General features: G+C 36.2%; 1 protein-coding gene across 3 annotated transcripts in view; it reads right to left on the bottom strand.

Annotated features, from left to right (window-relative positions):
- Positions 1–20524, bottom strand: part of SLCO1B3 (solute carrier organic anion transporter family member 1B3) — a 196804-nt gene that overhangs the window by 107345 nt on the left and 68935 nt on the right. For all 3 annotated transcript variants that reach the window (XM_030804741.1, XM_030804742.1, XM_003265581.4), the window contains 2 exons: positions 12218–12282; positions 9258–9375 (listed from right to left, as the gene is read on the bottom strand). In XM_030804741.1, the coding sequence (XP_030660601.1) occupies positions 9258–9375; positions 12218–12282 (183 nt within the window). The remainder of the gene's footprint in view (positions 1–9257; positions 9376–12217; positions 12283–20524) is intronic.

Below are 20524 nucleotides of genomic sequence, written 5' to 3' on the forward strand. Positions count from 1 at the left end.
GTTCGACATTCAAAAATCAATTATATAATTTATTATATTAACAGGCTAAAGAAAAAAATCACATGATCACATCAATAGATGCAGAAAATGTATTTGACAAAACCAAACATCCATCGGTGAACAAAAACTTTCATTAAACTAAGAATAGAGGAGAATTTTATCAACCTGATTAAAAACATATACACCAAAAATTCTACACATTTTTTACTTGATGAAGAACTCAGAGCTTTCCTGATAAGGTCGGAACAAGCCAAGAATGTCCCTTTTCACCATTAATTTTCAACATGGTACACAGAATGTCCATATGATTAAAAAAAAAAAGTGAAAAGGGAATGGTATGTATACAGATCGAAAGGCAGGAATAAAACTACCTTTGTTTGCATATGTATATGTAGAAAATCTCAAATAATAGACAAAAACACTACTAGAACTAATAAGCAATTATAACAAGTTTGTAGGATATAAGATTAATATGCCAAAGTGAAAAGTTTTCCTATAAATCAGCAATGAACAAGTGGAATTTGAAATTAAAAACACATTACTATTTACGTTAGCACCCCCAAAAATGAAACATTGGGTATAAATTTAGCAAAATATATACAAAAGGTATAGGCAGAAAACTATAAAACTGATGAAAGAAATCAAAGAAGCACTAAAAAATGAAGTGATATTCCATGTTCATGTACAGTATCAGAAGACTCAATATTGTCAAGATGTCAGTTTGTCCCAACTTGATACACAGATTCAATGCAACCCCAATCAAAATCTCTATAAGTTATTTTGTGGATATTGACAAACTAATTCTAAAGTTTATGTGAATACGTGAAAGAGGCTAAGTAGCCAAGACAATACTTAAGTATAAGAACCCAATAATTGGACTGATAATACCTGACCTCAAGACTTACTATGAAGCTATAGCAACCAAGACAGTGTGACTTTGGTAAAATAATATACAAATAGGTAAGTGGAAAGAATAAATAGCCCAGAAATAGACCCACTTAAATAGTCAATGGATCTTTAGAAAAAAATAAAGGCACTACAATGGAGAAAATATAGTATTTTCAACAAATGGTGCTGGAACAACTAGATATCAACATGCAAAATAATGAATTTAGGCTTCACAAAAATTAACTCAAAATGAATCACAAACCAAAATGTAAAATGCAAAGCTATATAAAACTCCTAGGAGGTAACACAGGAGAAAGCAGCCTAGGAGTCGGTTATGACTTTTCAGATGCAACAGCAAAAGCACAATCCATGAAAGAACTTATTGATAAGGAGGACTTCATTACAATTTAAAAGTTCTGAATAGAACAGTTATCCAGGCATATATCCCAGGTTTGCAAGACTGGTTCAACATTCACAAATCACTTATATAATTCATCATATTAAGGACTAACTAAGAAAAATAATCACATGATCACATCAATAAGAGGCTGAGGTGAGAGGATCACTTGAGCCCAGGAGTGCAAGGCTACAGTGAGCTAAGAAGGTGCCACTGAACTCCTGTTTGGGCAACAGAGTGAGATCCATTTCCAAAAACAAAACAAAACAAAACAAAAATTCTGCTCTGAGAAAGTAAGAGACACTGTCAAAAGGATAAGATGAGAGTCAGAGGCCACAGACTGACAGAAAATATTTTCAAAAGGCATATTCAATAACTGTTTTCAAAAATACTAAGAACTCTCAAAATTCAACAATAATAAAAAAAAAACAGTTAAAAAGTGGGCCAAAGACTTTAACATACACCTCCCCGCAAAAAATATAGAGGTGGCAAATAAGCATATAAGAAGATGCTTCATGACCAGGCACGGTGGCTCACGCCTGTAATCCCAGCACTTTGGGAGGCCGAGGCGGGCGGATCACAAGGTCAGGAGATCGAGACCATCCTGGCTAACATGGTGAAACCCCGTCTCTACTAAACATACAAAAATACACACACACACACACACACACACACACACACACACACACACACACACAAAATTAGCCAGGCATGGTAGTGGGCACCTGTAGTCCCAGCTACTCAGGAGTCTGAGGTGGGAGAATGGCGTGAACCCGGGAGGCATAGCTTGCAGTGAGCCGAGATTGCGCCACTGCACTCCAGCCTGGGCGACAGAGTGAGACTCCATCTCAAAAAAAAAAAAAAAAGAAAGATCCTTCACATCTTATGTCATCAAGGAAATGCAAATTTAAACCAAAATGAGATACCACTACATAGCTATTAGAATGGCCAAAATCCAGAACACTAGACATTAGATGTGGATAAGGAAGTGGAGCAACAGAAACTCTCATTCATTGTTGGTCAAAATGCAAAATAATACAGCCACTTTTGAAGCCAATCTGACAATTTCTTATAAAACTGTACATATTTTTACCACATGATCAAGTAAGTGCACTTTGGTGTTGACACAAAGAAGTTGAAACCTGTATCTATACAAAAATTGGCACACAGATATCTTTTTTTTTTTTTTTTTTTTTTGAGACGGAGCCTCGCTGTCACCCAGGCTAGAGTGCAGTGGCGTGATCTCGGCTCACTGCAGGCTCCGCCCCCTGGGGTTCATGCCATTCTCCTGCCTCAGCCTCCTGCGTAGCTGGGACTACAGGTGCCCGCCATCTCGCCCGGCTAATTTTTTGTACTTTTAGTAGAGACGGGGTTTCACCATGTTAGCCAGGATGGTCTCGATCTGACCTCGTGATCCGCCCGCCTTGGCCTCCCAAAGTGCTGGGATTACAGGCATGAGCCACCACGCCCGGCTGGATATCTTTTATCATTAACTTTTATTTATAATTGCCAAAACCTAGAAGCAATCAAGATGTCCTTCAGTAGGCAAATGTATAAACTGTGGTGTATTGAGACAATCAATTATTGTTCAGTGCTAAAAAGAAATAACCCATCAAGCAATACAAACAACTAGAGGAAACTTAAATGCACATTACTGAGTTAAAGAAGCTACTCTGAAAAGGCTACAAAATGTATAATTCCAACTATATGATCTGAAACAGACAAAATTGTGGAAGTAGTAAAAAGACTATTGGTTTCTAGGGATCCAGGGATTACTGGGAAAGGAGGGATGAACAGGCAGAGCACAGAGGATTTTTAGGGCAGCAAGACTACTTTTTATGATAGTTCAGGGGTGGATATGTATCATTTTACATTCATCTAAACCCATAGAAAGTTGAACACTAAGTGTGAAACCTGATGTAAACTGTGGATCCTGAGTGATAAGGATGTGTCAATCTGGTTTGTCAATTGTAACAAATGTACCATCCTGATGGGAGATGTTGATAATGGGGAAGGCCATGCATGTGTGGGAGCAGGCAGGATATGGGAAATCTCTGTGCTTTCTCCTCAATTTTACTGTGATTCTGAAACTATTCTAAAAAATAAAATCTATTAAAAATCATAAGATAATCATTTAACTTTCAGTGTATTAACTAGCAAATGAACTGCCCTTTTTTAAAATTCCACTTTTCATTTCCTTTTACTTTTACCTAAACCTTCACTGAAGGAAAAGGAACTAGTACAGTTTTTAAAACAATGTTTTAGTGGTCTTTTCATACTGAAACTAACGTAACTAAAGTATCACCATTTCAAAATGTTATGTTAATGCTTGGATTTGGTGATTATTGCTTCGGGGAGATTCTGGGGAGCATCTTGCCAGTTGTCCTTAAAATGAATTATGATCTCAATTAAAATATTTTCTTAAAGTAAATTTATTAAGTTTTGCTTTTTTTTCCCCATGCTTTTATAAATAGAAATAAAATCTCCCAGCCGGGAGCGGTGGCTCACACCTGTAATCCCAGCACACTGGGAGGCTGAGGTGGGCGGATCACTTGACGTCAGGAGTTTGAGACTAGCCTGGCCAACAGGGCGAAACCCCATCTAGTAGAGATACAAAAAAATTAGCCCAGCGTAATGGCGGGCGCCTGTAATCCCAGATGCTCAGGAGGCTGAGGCAAAAGAATTGCTTGAACCCAGGAGTCAGAGGTTGCAGTGAGCTGAGATTTCGCTCCTGCACTCCAGCCTGGATGACAGAGTGGGGCTCCATCTCAAAAAAAAAAAAAAGAAAAAGAAGGAAAGGGAAGGGGAGGGGAGGGAAAAGCAAGGGGAAGGGAGGGGAAGGGAAGGGGAGGAAGGAAGGGAAGGAAGGAAGGAAAGAAGGAAGGGGAGGGAGGGAGGAAATAAATCTCCCATTTATGGAAAGATTTTCTATAATTATTTTAAATTTAAGAGAATGTCTGTGGGCTGGTGAATGCTGCTTTACTATAATTCCAGAAAAAGCTGGATCATTACTTGTTGGGGATGTTAGACAGTGAATTTACACATTAAGTAGAAAAAAGTTCTTTCAGTAAATTTGATCCAGGGAGTTTTCACCAGAGATCTAACCTGAACTAAGAAACATTCCCCACCTTTCATAAATAATAGCATATTCCGCACACATTTTTCATGTAATGCCTCCTTTTTTCACATAATATATATGTGAATATACCAATATATTGCGAATAGGCTTCCATATTAGTAAGTAAAAAGATTTTTCCTTTAAGAACTCAGAATATTCATTTGTCTGCATGCACATTATTAATTTAATTGATATCTTCTTGATTGGTTCTTACTTTGTTTTCAGTATTTTGGGAGTATAGATATCTTTAGGATAAATTCCTAGAAGTATCGTTGCTGGCTCAAAGTTATAAACTTTGCCAACGCAGTCCTCAAGTACATTTTTGATTGTTGACAATCTGGGTGATTTTTAATTATAATTCTTTTATTATCAAGATGATGTTCATGTTCTTATTCATTGATAATAACAGAACTGCAATTATAACATAATTGATAATAACAGAACTGCAATCTTTTTATATGTTTCATAACCATTAGTGACTTCTTTGAAAACTGTTTCATGATTTTTTTGTCTTTATATTTTATAGCAATTCTAGTTTTACCAGAAAACTGTATGGAGATCTCCCTGCCCAACATATACACAGTTGTTTCTCCTATCATTAATATCTTGTATTAGTATAGCACATTTGTTAAAATTGATGAAATATTGATACATTATTAAATGCACATTTTACATTAGAGTTCACTTCACTGCCCTAAAAATCCCTCGTGCTAGGCCTACTCATCCCAGCCTTCTCCACACTGAGCCCCAAAAACTACTGATTTTGTGGCCCATTGTTTTGCTTTTCTACAAGACCACATAGTTAAAATTAAACAATCTGAAGCTTCTTTGGACTGCCTTCTTTTATTTAGCTATATAAGTTTCATTTTTTTCTTTTTTAGGCTGATAGTTCATTTCTTTTTATTGATTGATGTAGTTTGGATTTGGGTCCCTGCCCAAATCCCATGATATATTCTGCTGTAGAAATTTGCATAAGAGGATCCAAATGCTTAATAGCCAAGACAGTGGGGAAAATATCTCCAGAACATTTTAGAGACCTTCATGGAGGCCCCTCCCATCACCAGCCTGGTGGCCTAGGAGGGTTAAATGGTTTTGTGGGTCAGGCCCAGGGCCCTGCTGCCCTGTGCAACCTTGGGAGATGGCACCTTATTTCCCACTAATTCCAGCTCCAGCCATGGCTAAGAGGAGTCAAGGTACAGCTTGGGCCATGACTTCAGAGGGTGCAAGCCCCAAGCTTTGGTGCCTTTCACATGGTGTTGGGCTGATGAGTGTGCAGAAAGCAAGAGTTGAGGTTTGGGAACCTATTCCTAGTATGTATCAAAATGCCTGGATGGCCAGCCTGGCCAACATGATGAGATCCCATCTCTACTAAAGACATGAAAATTAGTCAGGTGTGGTGGTACATGCCTGTGGTCCCACCTACTCAGGAGGCTGAGGCACAAGAATTGATTGAACCCAGGAAGCAGTGGTTATGGGAAGCTGAGATCATGCCACTGCACTCCAGCCTGGGCATCAGAGCAAGACACTGTCTCAAAAAAAAAAAAAAAAAAAAAAAAAATGCCTGGATGTCCAGGCAGAAGTCTGCTGCAGGGGTGGAGCACTCATGAAGAACCTATACTAGGGCAGTACAGAGAGAAAATGTGGGGTTGGACATCCCACACAGAGTTCCCACTGAGGCACTACCTATGGAGCTATGAGAAGAGGGCCACTGTCCTCCAGACTCCAGAATGGTAGATCCACCAACAGCTTGCACTGTGTGCCTGGAAAAGCTGCAGGCACTCAGCATCAGCTCATGAAAGCAGCCATGGGGACTGTACCTGCAGAGCCACAGAAGTAGAGCTGCCCAAAGCCTTGGGCACAAATCTTCTGCATCAGAGTGCCCTAGATGTGTGACATGGAGTTAAAGGAGATCATTTTGGAGCTTTAAGATTTAATGACTGCCCTGTTGGGTTTTGAACTTGCATGGGGCTTGTAACCCCTTTGTTTTGGCCAATTTCTCCCATTTGGAATAAGAGTATTTACCAAATGCCTGTACCCCCATTGTATCTTGGAAGTAACTAATTTTTTTTTTTTTAAAACAGAGTCTCGCTCTGTCACTCAGGCTGGAATGCAGTGCTGTGATCTCAGCTCACTGCAAGCTCCACCTCCTGGGTTCATGCCATTCTCCTGCCTCAGCCTCCCAAGTAGCTGGGACTACAGGCACCCACTACCATGCCCGGCTAATTTTTTGGTATTTTTAGTAGAGATGGGGTTTCACCATGTTAACCAGGATAGTCTCAATCTCCTGACATCGTGATCCACCTGCCTTGATCTCCCAAAGTGCTGGGATTACAGGCATGAGCCACCGCACCTGGCTGGAAGTAACTAACTTTTTAAAATTTAATAGGCTCATAGGTGGAAGGGACTTACCTTGTCTCAGAAGAGACTTTGGACTGTGGGCTTTTGAGTTAATGCTGAAATGAGTTAAGACACAGGGACTGCTGAGAAGGGTAACTGTATTTTGCAATGTGAGAAGAACATGAGATTTGGGAACGACCAGGGGTTGAATGATATGGTTTGGGTTTGTGTCTCTGCCCAAATTTCATGTTGAATTGGAGAAGGAACCTGGTGGGAAGTGACTGGATCTTGGATTTCTCCCTTTCTGTTCTCAAGATAGTGAGTGAGTACTCATGAGGTCTGATGGTTTAGAAGTGTGTGGCACTTCCCCCTTTGCTCTCTCCCTCTCTATCTCCTGTCACTAGGAGAAGACATGCCTTGCTTCCTTTTAGGCTTCTGCCATGATTGTGAGTTTTCTGAGGCCTCCCAGTCATGCTTCTTGTTAAGCCTGTGGAACTAGGAGTTAATTAAACCTCTTTTCTTCATGAATTACCCAGTCTCAGGTAGCTCTTCATAGCAGTGTGAGAATAGACTAATACACTGATTACTAATATTCCGCTATATGAATGTAACATAGTTAACTTATCCATTTACCTACTGAAGGACATCTTCAATGCTTCCACTTTTTTATATTCAAGTACAGGCTTTTTTGTGGACATGTCTCCAACTAATTTATGTAAATACCTGGGAGCATGATTGCTTAATCATACAATAACTCTATTTGCTTTGTAAGAAAATTTCACTCTGTCTTCCAGCACTTCAGTACCATTTTACATCACCTCCAGCAATGACAGGAAACTCCTGTTGTTTCCCATTCTTGCTAGCATTTGATGTTTGCGTTGATTTTTTTTTTTTTTTTTTTTTGAGATGGAATCCTGCTCTGTCACCCAGGCTGGAGTGTGCAGTTGGTGATCTCAGCTCACTGCCACCTCCACCTCCCAGGTTCAAGCAATTGTCCCACCTCAGCCTCCCAAGTAACTAAGATTACAGGCATGTACCACAATGCCTGGCTAATTTTTTTTTTTTTGTATTTTTACTAGAGATAAGGTTTCACCATGATTGTCAGGCTGGTCTCGAACTCCTGGTCTCAAGTGATCTGCCTGCCTCAGCCTCCCAAAGTGCTAGGATTACAGTTGTGAGCCACTGCACCTGGTCTGTTTTTGTAGATTTTTAAGAGATCCTTATATACATAGGACATTTGGCTATGTCTATGTCTGAATTATAAATTATTCTAATTTATCCCTTGCTGTTGAACTTTGCTTAAAATACGTTGTGTGATGCAGTTTTAAAAATATTTTATTATCTGTTCTTGTTCTCTTTCTTCCTTTTTCAATAAGCATAGTCACTTACAGGTAGTTTTGTTTCTTTACCCTCCTCTCACTCTCCACCCACAAGTAGGCTCCAGTGTCTGTTGTTCCCTTCTTTGTGTCCATATGTACTTAATGTTTAGCTCCCACTTAAAAGGGAGAACATGCGATATTTGGTGTTCTGTTCATGCATTAGTTCACTTAGGATTCAACATCACTAATTATTAGAGAATTACAAACCAAAACTACAATCAGATACCATCCCACACCAGTCAGAATGGCTATTTTTAATGGGTTAAAAAATAACAGATACTGAAGACACAGTGGAGAAAAGGGAACGCTTATACACTACTAGTGGGAATGTAAATTAGTTCTGTCATTGTAGAAAGCAGTCTGACGATTTCTCAAAAAGAACATAAAACAGAATTACCATTCAACCCATCAGTCCTATTATTGGGTATATACGCAAAGCAATATAAATCCTTTCACCATTATTTTTCTATTATACTTTGAGGCATTTGGGTCATACTTACAGACACATTTATTCTTCCTAGATAATTAAAAGAAATTCTACTATGAGTAGTTCTAATACTTATAGTTTCAGAAATCAAATTTATATGTTTGGTCAACATATAAATTACAAATTAATGCTTCTATAAGAGATAAGGTACAATTGCAGCAGCTTTTTTTTTCTTCCAGATAATCTAGTTGTCTTAATGTCACTTGCAGGATACTTCTGCCTATGAATAGAAGAGTAATGAAACTTTTTTTTCCATTTTTTTCCTCAATTACCATATAATCAGAGCTGCAGCTGGTCATTCTGTGTCTTCCTGGAGAAGCCAGTGGGAGAGAGCTTTGTAATCAAAAGAGATTCAAGTACAAACCCTAGCTGTATTTCTTTTAGTTGTGTAATTTTGGACAAGTTACTCATTATTCTTCAATCTTGTTTTCTTCATATTTAAGGAAAAAGGAGGAATATATACATTTCCTACAGTTTCTATGAGTATTAAAATGAGATACCAGAATGCTTGATACAATAGTGAATACAAAGTAATTGTTCACTAAATGGTAGCTATCATTAATATTATGATCACATTAAAAATGCTATATCTTAGACATTAACATAGACAAATAAAAAATCTATTAATGAAATGTGTTTATGACAACTTACCCAAAAAATACGGAATTATATATCCTACAAGCCCCTTGTGCTCCACAGCTGTTGGTGGACCACTTCATACATGTTTTATCAATCAGAGCCCCAAAATATATTGGAGCTAGAATTCCTCCTGCAACATGAGATAAAAAGATATCAATCCAAATGAAATGCTTCAAATGTAACTGAGTGATAGTCTATATTGATACATTTTGGATTAATACAAGTTTAAAGTTTTGGAAAATTATTCCATTGGTTTGGCCTACATCCACCCAGGAATCAAAATTATTAGAAATCGCAAAGGCTTAAATCATATGGTAATGTCACAGATGTATTTGATCTACTGTTCTCTCCCTATATACAGTGGGAAGAAAGAGTATTATATGCCTATATACTCTGTTCTTCCTACAATACCTATTAACTTAAGCCTGATTGGTAAAAAGGGGAATGTTGTTAGTAAAACATGAAAGTTATGTTGGTTCATATGGAATTTTTCTTAGGCAAGAATGGCTGGATTACTGACAGTTAAATTATAACTTTATGAGAAAAGGAAAAGCTCTCATCTAAACTGCTGTAAAGGCAGATTTTAATACTATTTTAAGATAATTAAAAAGTAAATGCCTACACCAGGATTCCCTCCCCAGAGAAGTTCAGGCCCAGCTTCAAGGAGTGCTCAGCTATTGGCCAGTTTTACTTCCTTCTAGGGCTCAGAGCCCAATTCTCTCTTTCTTAGTGCCATTAGAGCCCACAATCCAGCATTTCCTCTCCATTGATTTCATGCACTTTTTAATACCTCCTAAAGCAGCCTAGGCTGCAGGTTAGGGTCTCTGTTGCTAAATTTTGTTTCTGTTAGTGGTCTGTTAGTGCACAATGGTGCACATATTTTCAGTGGTCTGTCTCAAAGTCAATTTTTATTCGTAGTGCCTGATTTCGATGAATGTGCGGCATTCCAGGGATACATATGTTGTTTATAGGAGAAGTATAAATTCTGAAATTAACTCCTAGTTTTAAGAATAGGTAATTTGTTCAAAATTTTGAGGGACATCATAGTAGAGAGCTATCATTCAGATGGTAGAACTGAAGCATACAAGATTTTACTTTGTTCTTGTTCTGTTTTGTGATTCATACTTTTCAGATTTTATTTTGTCACAAAAAATGACAGTGATTTATACATGAATGTTTTACCGATTTTTTTTACTTTTAATCATTCTCAATTTTCTGAGACTGAGAAATAGTAGAATCACAAGGGAATGTTGTCTGAGGTCAATGCATCTGAAGCAAACTGGTACTGAGATAATGGGTGAGAAATTTGCAGATTTCAAAAAATCACAGCGACCCTTTGAAAAATTAAAAAAAAAAATAGATGCCAACAATTTATTTTCTTCACGTTATGCCACTGGTTTAAACAAACTTTTTGAAGTAAATGTTTTAAGTAACAAACTTGGTCTTATTAGAATTGTAAATCTTCTGATAACCTATTTTCTAAATATCTCTTTTAGTTTAATACACTATATAGGTCTTCTACCATTTACACATATATCATATTTAAGACAATTGTTCACGAATTGGAAGCTTGCTACTAAGTGTGGATGTTTCCCACAGAAGCATTTAGGGTCCATTGTGCCATATATTGGACATAACAAAATTGGATGTTCACAATTAGAATGGCAAAATTCATTTTTTTTTCTATTTTATGTTGCTGAAACAATGTCTTCTATTGTCATAGTCTCATTTCAACATATCAGAAGGCGTCCTAATTACCCAGATGCTATTTTCAGCCTCTGTGGCCCAGGTTCTGGGAGTGAGGTATCTTCTCTGAATCTGGAGGTAGAGAACTGCCAACATTACAGAGGCTGGAAGATTAGGGACACAGAAAGGGACGGCTAGGATGGAGGCAATGGAATCCTGCAGCATCTTCATCTTCTCTCTCCTATTCCTTTTATATTTCCTTTTACCTTTCAGGATCTGTGACCTTCTCACCAAACACACTTCATGTACAACTTCTTCACAGTAATTTGGCCATAGGGTTATACTTTTCTTGTAAGGGTCCCAGAAACTGACCCTTCCCACTTCCTTTTCCTTCTGCCATCAGTGGTTACCTATGGGCCATAATCAGTCCTCTGCACCAATCCCTACATGAATGATGCCCTTTTCCTTCTTCCCAGGAATAAGCACATAATGTTTACAATTCTTACAAAGGACCACTCACAGAGGTTAGACTAGACATTATTTAACAACAAGTATCTTTGCAGTAAAAAAGGCAATGGCAATAAGGGACAAAGGTTCATTTCCTAAATCTTTTCTCATCACTTTTGAATATTTAGAAATAGGCCTTTAGCCTCTGGAGTCTACAATCCTACCCTTGCCACCATAAACCACAATTTTCTGAGCTTTCTTTTACTCAGGAAATCCTCATAATCCAACAAGCCTAGTTCCAGAGTATGAATTTTCATTCACTTTTGCATTAACTCCTGCTAATGGTTAGCTGCCCAGCCATACAGGACCAGGCAGTGAGAAATGGCACAGCAATTGTCAGCTTCTGTTGTTTTAGAAAACCTCAGCCTGACCAGATTCCCAGGGCTCCCAAGCTACTTTAGGGCTGTCCTAAGTAATGTCTCCATTTGGAAGGAAGATCCTCTACTCCGCCTATACCTGGGAGAAATATTCTTATTTTCCTGAAAGAAGGAAAACCTCAGAGGCCACCTATCTTTCTGTTTCTGTTAGAAAGAGTATAATATAAATATGATGATTCCTTGCTCTTAACAGATTGACTCTAACTAGAATTAACAATCAAATTATCTTTTAGGCCACTCAATTTTCCTGTTCCTTTTTATTTTCATTTATCACAAAATAGAAATGATTCTTACTTATTCCTTTTTATACAGTCTTACAGTTGAAAATTAATTGCATTCAGTCTTTAAGGCTTAAAGTTAATATTTATATGTTAAAATGTGTAATCTATATATTTGTCATACCTAGTGTTCTTATAACCATTGAATGGAAACCCATTGCAAGTGCTTTCAGTTCAGGTTGAACAATCCTGAAATATGATAAAGACAAAGAAATAATACATGTCATTAAAAAATCAAACTGAGTCGATATCAAAACATTTATCAGTATCATTCCTCTCCCTGGTAGAATGAATACTCTTAAGTGAATTTCCCACATTATATAAAGTTACATTTTCAACTGTTTTAAAAGGCAAACACCGAGTGATAATAATAATAATAATTTCCTTATTTATTAAATGCTTTATGATTTCAAGACAGTTTAACAAATATGTTCACATTTGATCCTTATGAAGATCCTATAAGAAAGTGGTTGGAATAGACTTTATTATGCTTATGAAGAAAATGATTTTGTGTGGACTATTTAGTCAAGGTAGCTCATATTAAAAGATTATGTACTTTTATCCAGGAGTAATTCTTAGCAGACCTCTTTTTACCACCTTATTTCTGTCATCAATGTTAACAGAATAGCTTACTAATATGATTCATAAATTATATTATACAACCAGAAGGGTCAAAAAATTTTCTGTGTTGTAGTGTCTAATGTATTTAACTGTCATATTAAAGATACAGAGCATATTTATATCCTCACGTGGAAATTCACTCACTCTTACATTTCTACAATTCCATTTTTCTGTGTTCAATAAACTGATCACACTATCATCCCTGTGATAATTCATTTTGGCCATCCCAGTCCTCATAACTACCTCCTAAGTTTTAAATTTACTCCCTTTAATATATCTGTTATAAGAAGCTCCAGCCCAAGCTCTTTAGGCTATGATTCCCCTGACCTCTTCACAGGTTTTACCTCTTCACTTCCTTTCTCATCATGATCTTTTGTTATAATCGCTCTTCTGCATATATTCTGTACATTTTTGTCCATCTTATCCTTTACTGTACTAGACAAGCAAAAACGCTTTCATCTAATCCTCTGCCTTCTCTGAACCTATATACAAAGAGCTGCATCCCTGGAGGAAATAATTCAAACATCTCACTGTGCTCACTTTAAATTCATAAGCCCAGACATTTGGGGGCCTCCAGGGCAACTGTCCAATATTCTACTAGTCCATTTTCCCTGTCAGTATGTTTCTTTAATCTTCAAGATTACTACTTCACATTTTCTGATCTAAAGACTCTTTCTTTTCTTCCTCCGCTTTCTCATCTGATTACATTCCTTTTTTATAACAAAGAAAGTAGAAGCGGCAGAAAAAAGTTCAATATTCTTCATCACTACAGGTACACATTTACCTGCCTTTTACCCACATAGAAAATTTTCCTTCTTGTACAGAGAAAAACTGTGTGTCCTGGTTAATCTCTTTTCATCTTCCTCTGTAATTGCTTTCCCTCTTTTCTGCATTGTCAGTTTTCTTCATCTCTACTGATGATTCTCATCAGTATGTAAGCATGCTATTATGTCTAGCATTGAACATAAACAGAAGTTTTATTCCACAACTTTGCTATCAAGCACAACTTTTGTCTGTTTCTTTTATAGCACTACTCCTGAAAATAACTTGCTGTGCTGACTGTTGCATTTCCCTTTCTGGCATTTTCTCTCGATCCTCTTCAATATAGCCTGTTAGATCCTACATAACACACATTATAGCCACATTTTCAAATGGAAAAAACCTAGTTCAAACAAAATAAATTCAAAATAATGAGAGATAGCCTATCTAAGTTAGAAAGAACCAGATAAAGAATTATGGAAATATAAAAAAGATAGATTGTTAAAGGTCCAAAGGACCACAATGACTCTTGAGCAATTAATCCAAACCAAAATAAAATCGATATGCTGATAAAGAATCCAAAATATTGATTCTAAATAAGTCTTCAAGAAATAAGACCTTCAATTAATATGGGATTATGTAAAGCTTGAGATCCAAAAGAAAGTTAAAAATTATCTAAAATAAATGAGAAAAATAATGTAGGGTATAAAAGAAGAGATATATTTTATTAAGAGAAGCAGACACAACTTCTAAAAATAAAAAATGTATTGAAGGGACTGCAAAATACTTCTGAAAGCTTTAACAATAAGCCAGACCAAGCAGAATAAACAATTTCAGGGACTGCAAAATACTTCTGAAAGCTTTAACAATAAGTCAGACCAAGCAGAATTAACAATTTCAGAGCTGGGAGACAGGTCTTTCAAATAAACTTAGTAGGAAAAATATATAGAAAAGTGAATTGATAAACCTAACAGAGCCTTCAGGACATATGGGATTATGTAATGAATCCAAACTTATGAATCACTGGTATTCCAGAGGGAGAAGAAGAAAAAGTTAAAAGTGTGGGAAACTTGTATGAAAGAAGAACTCCCCAAAACTTCCCTGACTTACTACAGATATAGACATCCAAATATAAAAAGCTCAGGTGATTCCTGGGAGATGCATTGCAAGAATAACCAGCACAAGACATACAGTCATCAGACTACTCCAAGTCAACATAAATTTAAAAATCTTAAACGTCGCAAGAGAGAAGTATCTAATTACTTGTAAAAAGAATCCTATCAGACTAACAACAGGCTTCTCAGCAGGAATCTTACAAGCCAAAAGAAATTAGGGTCTTATTATCAGTCTCTTAAAGAAAAAAAAAATGCCAGCCAAGAATTTTCTATCCTGCTCAACTAAGACTTATAATTCAAGAAGAAAAATAGTACTTCCCAAATAAGCAAACACTAAGGGAATTTGTCACAAACGGACTGACTCTACAAGAAAGGCTTCAAGGAGTTCTAACATACAGAAATGAAAGAGCAATACTTATCATTATGGAAACACACAAAGTATAAAACTTATAGATCTTTATTTTAAAATTACCTAATTGAGACTGCAAAGCAATTAAGAAATAATTAACAATATTATAGAAACAACCCCTCAAAAATCAATACTGACCTTATATATAAATAGATTAAACACTCTTCTTAAAAAATATAGTCTGGCAGAAAGAATTTTTAAAAATCCAACTATATGCTGCATACAAGAAACCCATCTAACTCAAGTAACTGGTAAAGACCTTTTCAGACTCAAACCAAAGGGGTGCAAAAAGACATTCTATGAAAATACAAACCAAATCTGAGCAGAAGTAGTTATACTTGCATTAGATAAAACAAATTTCAAATCAAAAACCATAAATAATGACAAAGAAGGTTATTATATAAAGGATCAATTAAACAAGAAGATATAACAATTCCAAACATATGCACCCAACACTGGAGCGCCCCAATTCATAAAACAAACACTACTGGGCCTAAGGAAAACAAAATAGATAGCAATACAGTAGTAGTGGGGTCTTTCAATAATCCACTGACAGCACTAGGCAGATCATGGCAGCCAAAAATCGACAAAGAAACTTTTACAATGAACATTAGACCCAATGGATCTGACGAACCTTTTACAGAACATTTTACCCTACAACCTCAGAATATACATTCTTCTCATGCACACATGCAACATTTTCAAAAACTGACCACATGCTAGGCCAAAAGGCAATACTCAATGATTTTTTTAAAAAATCAAAATAATATCAAGTACTTTTTCAGAATACAGTGGAATAAAAATAGAAATTAGTACCTAGAAGAATTCTCAACACTACACAAATACATGAAAATTAAATAGCCTGTTCCTGAACAATTACTTGGTCAATGATGAAATCAAGGCAGATTTTTTTTTTTTAATTGAAATAAGGCTGGGTATGGTGGCTCACACCTGTAATCCTAGCACTTTGGGAGGCTGAGGTGGGTGGATCACTTGAGATCAGGAGCTTGAGACCAGCCTGGCTAACATGGTGAAACCCCATCTCTACTACAAATAAGAAAAATTAGCTGGGTGTCGTGGCACGTCTTTAATCCCAGCAACTAGGGAGGCTGAGGCAGGAGAACTGCTTGAACCCAAGAGGTAGAGGTTGCAGTAAGTGAAGATTACACCATTTCACTCCAGCCTGGGTGACAGAGTGAGATTCTGTCCCCAAAAACAAAAAAAATTTAAGAAATTGAAATGAATGAAAATAAAGACACAACATACCAAAACCGCTGAGATACAACAAATCAGTGCCAAGAGGGAAGTTTGTAGCATTAAATGCCCACAACCAACAGACAGAAAGATATAAAATTAACAATCTAATGTCACATCTCACAGAACTAGTAAAACAAGAATAAACTGCACCCAAAGCTAGCAGAATATAGTAAATATCAAAGAACAAATCTAAATGAAATTAGGGCCAAAAAATTATAAAGGATCAGTGAAATAAAAAGTTGTAATTTGAAAATATAAGTAAGATAGATAGCTTACTAGTAGCTTAACCAAAAAGAAAGAAGATTCAAATAAGGACAATCAGAAATATTAATAGTGTCATTAAAACTATTACCACAGAAATATAAAAGATCATCAGAGACTACCATGACCATCTGTACATACACAAACTAGAAAACCTAGAGGAAATGGATAAATTCCTGGAAACATACAACCTCACACGTTTGAACCAGGAAGAAAGAGAAATCCTTAACAGACCAATAATGAGTAATTAAATTGAATTAGTAATAATAAAAAAATCTCCTGACGACAACAACAAAAAGATGAACTTACTGCCAGATTCTACCAAGCCGAAGAGGAAGAAATGATACCAATTCTACTAAAACTATTCCAAAAAAATCAAGGGGGAAGGAATCCTCTTCAACTAATTCTATGAAGTCAGCATCATGCTGATACAAAAGCCAGGCAAGTACATAACAAATAAAAGAGAAAACTACACATCGATATCCCTGATGAACACAGAACCAAATATCCTCAAAAAAACAAACTCTAGAAAATAAAATTCAGCAGCACATCAAAAGGTTCATCACAATGAAAAGTGGACTTTTTCCTGAAAGGCAAGATGGTTCAACATATGTGAATCAAAAATGTGATTCACAAAATTAACAGAAATTTCTTTTTCAAAAAGCATATGATAAAATAAATTGATGCAGAAAAACATTTGATAAAATCCAGCATCCCTTTATGATAAAAACACATACCAAACTAGGCATAGAAGAAACATACTTTAAAATAATAAAAACCATGTATATGACAAACCACAGTCAATAACATACTGAATGGGGGAAAATTGTAAGCATTACTTCTAAGAATGGACCCAAGATGAGGATGCCCACTTTCACTACTCCTATTCAACATAGTATTGGAAGTCCTATCAGGAACAATCAGGTAAGATAAAGGAATAAAAGGTCTCCAAATGGGAAAAGAAGAATTTAAATTATTCCTCTTCACTTATGATATAATCTTACACCTAGAAAACCCTAAAAACTCCTCTGAAAGCCTCTTAGACTTGATAAACTACCTCAGTAAAGTTTCAGGATACACAACCAATCTACAAAAATCAGTATCATTTCCATACAACAATAATGATCAAGCTCAAAACCAAATGAACAACTTAATCCCATTTACAACAGATATAAAAAAATAGTAATACATTTAAACTAAGAGGTAAAAAAGTCTCTAAGAGGAGAACTACAAAACACTGATGAAAAAAGTCATATATGTCACAAAAAAATAGAAAAAACATCCTACGCTCATGAACTGGAATAATGAATATTGTGTAAAATGACCATCCTGCCCAAAACAATCTACAGATTCAACACAATTTTTATGAAATTACCAATGTAAATCCTAGAATTCATACGGAACTAAAAAAGTCTGACTAGCAAATCCATCGTAAGTAAAAAATAAAGCTGAAGGTATCACATTACCTGACTTCAAATTATACTACACGGCTATAAGCCAAAACAAAAGGGTACTAGTATAAAAATAGACACATAGATCAATGGAGCAGAATGGAGAAGCCAGAAATAAAGCCACATACCTACAACATACTGATTTTTGACAAAGCAACAAATATATATACAGTGAGGAAAGGACACCCTATTCAATAAATGGTGCTGGGAAAACTGGAGAGCCATATACACAGACATAAAATTGAACCCGTATCTCTCACCACATATAAAAATTAACTGAAAAAGGATGAAAGACTTAGTGGTAAGGCCTGAAACTATAAAAATCCTAGGGGAAAACCTAGGAAAAACTTTTCTGGACAACGGTCTAGGCAAAGAAATTATGACTACACCCTCAAAAGAAAATGCAACAAAATAATACACCAATGGAACTTAATTAAACTACAAAACTTTTGTTCAGTAAAAAAAATAACAATAATAATAATCAACAGAGTATACAGACAAACCACAGAATGGGAGGAAATATTTGCAAACAATGCATCTGACAAAGGGCTAATATCCAGAATCTACAAGAACTCAAACAACTCAATAAAAAAAAGAAAAAGTCATTAAAAAGTGGGTAAAGGACATGAACAGAAATTTTTCAAAAGAAGACATATAAATGGCCAATAAATATATAAAAATGCCCAACATCACTAATCATCAGAGAAATGAAAATTAAAATCATAATGAGATATCATCTTACACTCATCAAGATAGCTATTATTATAAGGTCAAAAGTCAAGAGATGTTGGTGAAGATGAGAAAAAAAATGAATGCTTATACACTGTTGGTGGGAATGTAAATTAGTAAAACATCTATGGAAAACAGTATAGAGATTTCCCAATGACCTAAAAATTGAACTACCATTTAATCCAGCAATCCCACCATAGGGTGTCTACCTAAAGAAAAAGAAATCATTTTATTAAAAAGACAACTGACTTGTATGCTTATCACAGCACTAGTGACAAAAGCAAAGTCATGGAATCACTCTAAATTTCCATTCACTGATAATTAGATGAAAAATTTTGTATATATGTATACACTATGGAATATAAGTGAGCAATAAAAAATGAAATCATGTCTTTTTATAGCAATGTGGATAGAAATGGAGGCCATTATCCTGAGTGAAATGAGTCAGAAACAGAAAGTAAAAAATGCATGTACTTACTTTGATGTGGGAGCTAAACAATGGACACACAAGGACATACAGAGTGGAATAATCGACATAGGAGACCCTAAAGTGTGGGAGGGTGGGAGTGGGAGGGAAGAAATACTACCTATTGAATATAAGGTACACTATTCAGGTGACAGGAACATTAAACCCTAGACTTAACCACTGCACAATATAATCCATGTTTCACAACTACACTTGTATCTCTAAATCCATAAGAATGAAAAAATTGAAAACAACAAAAACAGCCTTTTTTTTCACCTCCCACCTTCATGCACTAGTTTTGTTTAGGTTAATAGTTGATAATAGATAATAGTTGTTAATAGATGAGCATATAATGAAATCCAATGGTCACTTTCTAGTCCATAACTCCTATGAACTCTCAGCAGGCCTTGACACAGTTTCTTTATTCGCTACTTCTTCAGATATTCTTCACTGTGCTTCAAGGACATGATCCTTTCCCAGTTTTCCTCATAACTCATGGGACCTCCTCAGTTTCCTTTAGTGTCTTCTCCTTCTATTATTAATCTCTAAAGTTAGAGTGCCTGTTGTTCCTAGGATGTAGTTTCTATCTGTACCCAGTCCCTAGAAAATCTCAATGTGGCATTGGATTTAAATAGCATCTGTACATTGCTAACTCTAAGATTTGTGTCTATGGCTTTAATGATTTTCCTAAATGGTGGATTCTACATATGGCATTGTTGGTAGATACCTAACAGGCAGCTCAGTTTTACAGGGATATAAGAAATTTTGCTTTTCCACTTCATCCAATCTACCCTTCCTTAGTACTTCCCCTTTTGTTCAATAGTATCATCATCTTTCCAGAGCTCAGGCCAGAACCTTGGGATCATCCTTAAATTATCTTTCTCATATGCCACATTCAATCAACCAGCAAATCATATTGGCTTTGCCTTAGAAAACAAAACAGAACAAAGACTGAAGCACAAATATCTTCCCACTTCCTTTATCATAACCATGTTCCATAATACCTCATTGTGAAGAATGATCATAGCCTTCTGTTTTCCCTGATTTCATTCTTGTCTTCCAAAAACACACGCCATGCACAGTCTGAGTGATCTTCTCATTAGGTAAGACTTAAGCATTAGGTAATACTAATGCTTAAACCCTCTGAGGCTTCTGAACACACTTAGAATAAGCTCCAAAGCCTTTCCTGTGAACAATATAATCCGGATCACGCTAACTCTGTCATTGTACTTCGTACCTCTCTCTTCCTCACACACTTTTTTCTAACCTTGTCTGTATCAAGTATGCTCCACACAAGGGCCTTTGTCTTTGCTCTACCTTGCCTAGCTTGTTCCTTTCCTGTCCTCATTTAGCATGGCTTGTA

The sequence above is a fragment of the Nomascus leucogenys genome, chromosome 23 (assembly GCF_006542625.1).
Source record: "Nomascus leucogenys isolate Asia chromosome 23, Asia_NLE_v1, whole genome shotgun sequence".
In the NCBI taxonomy this organism is placed as follows: Eukaryota; Metazoa; Chordata; class Mammalia; order Primates; family Hylobatidae; genus Nomascus; species Nomascus leucogenys.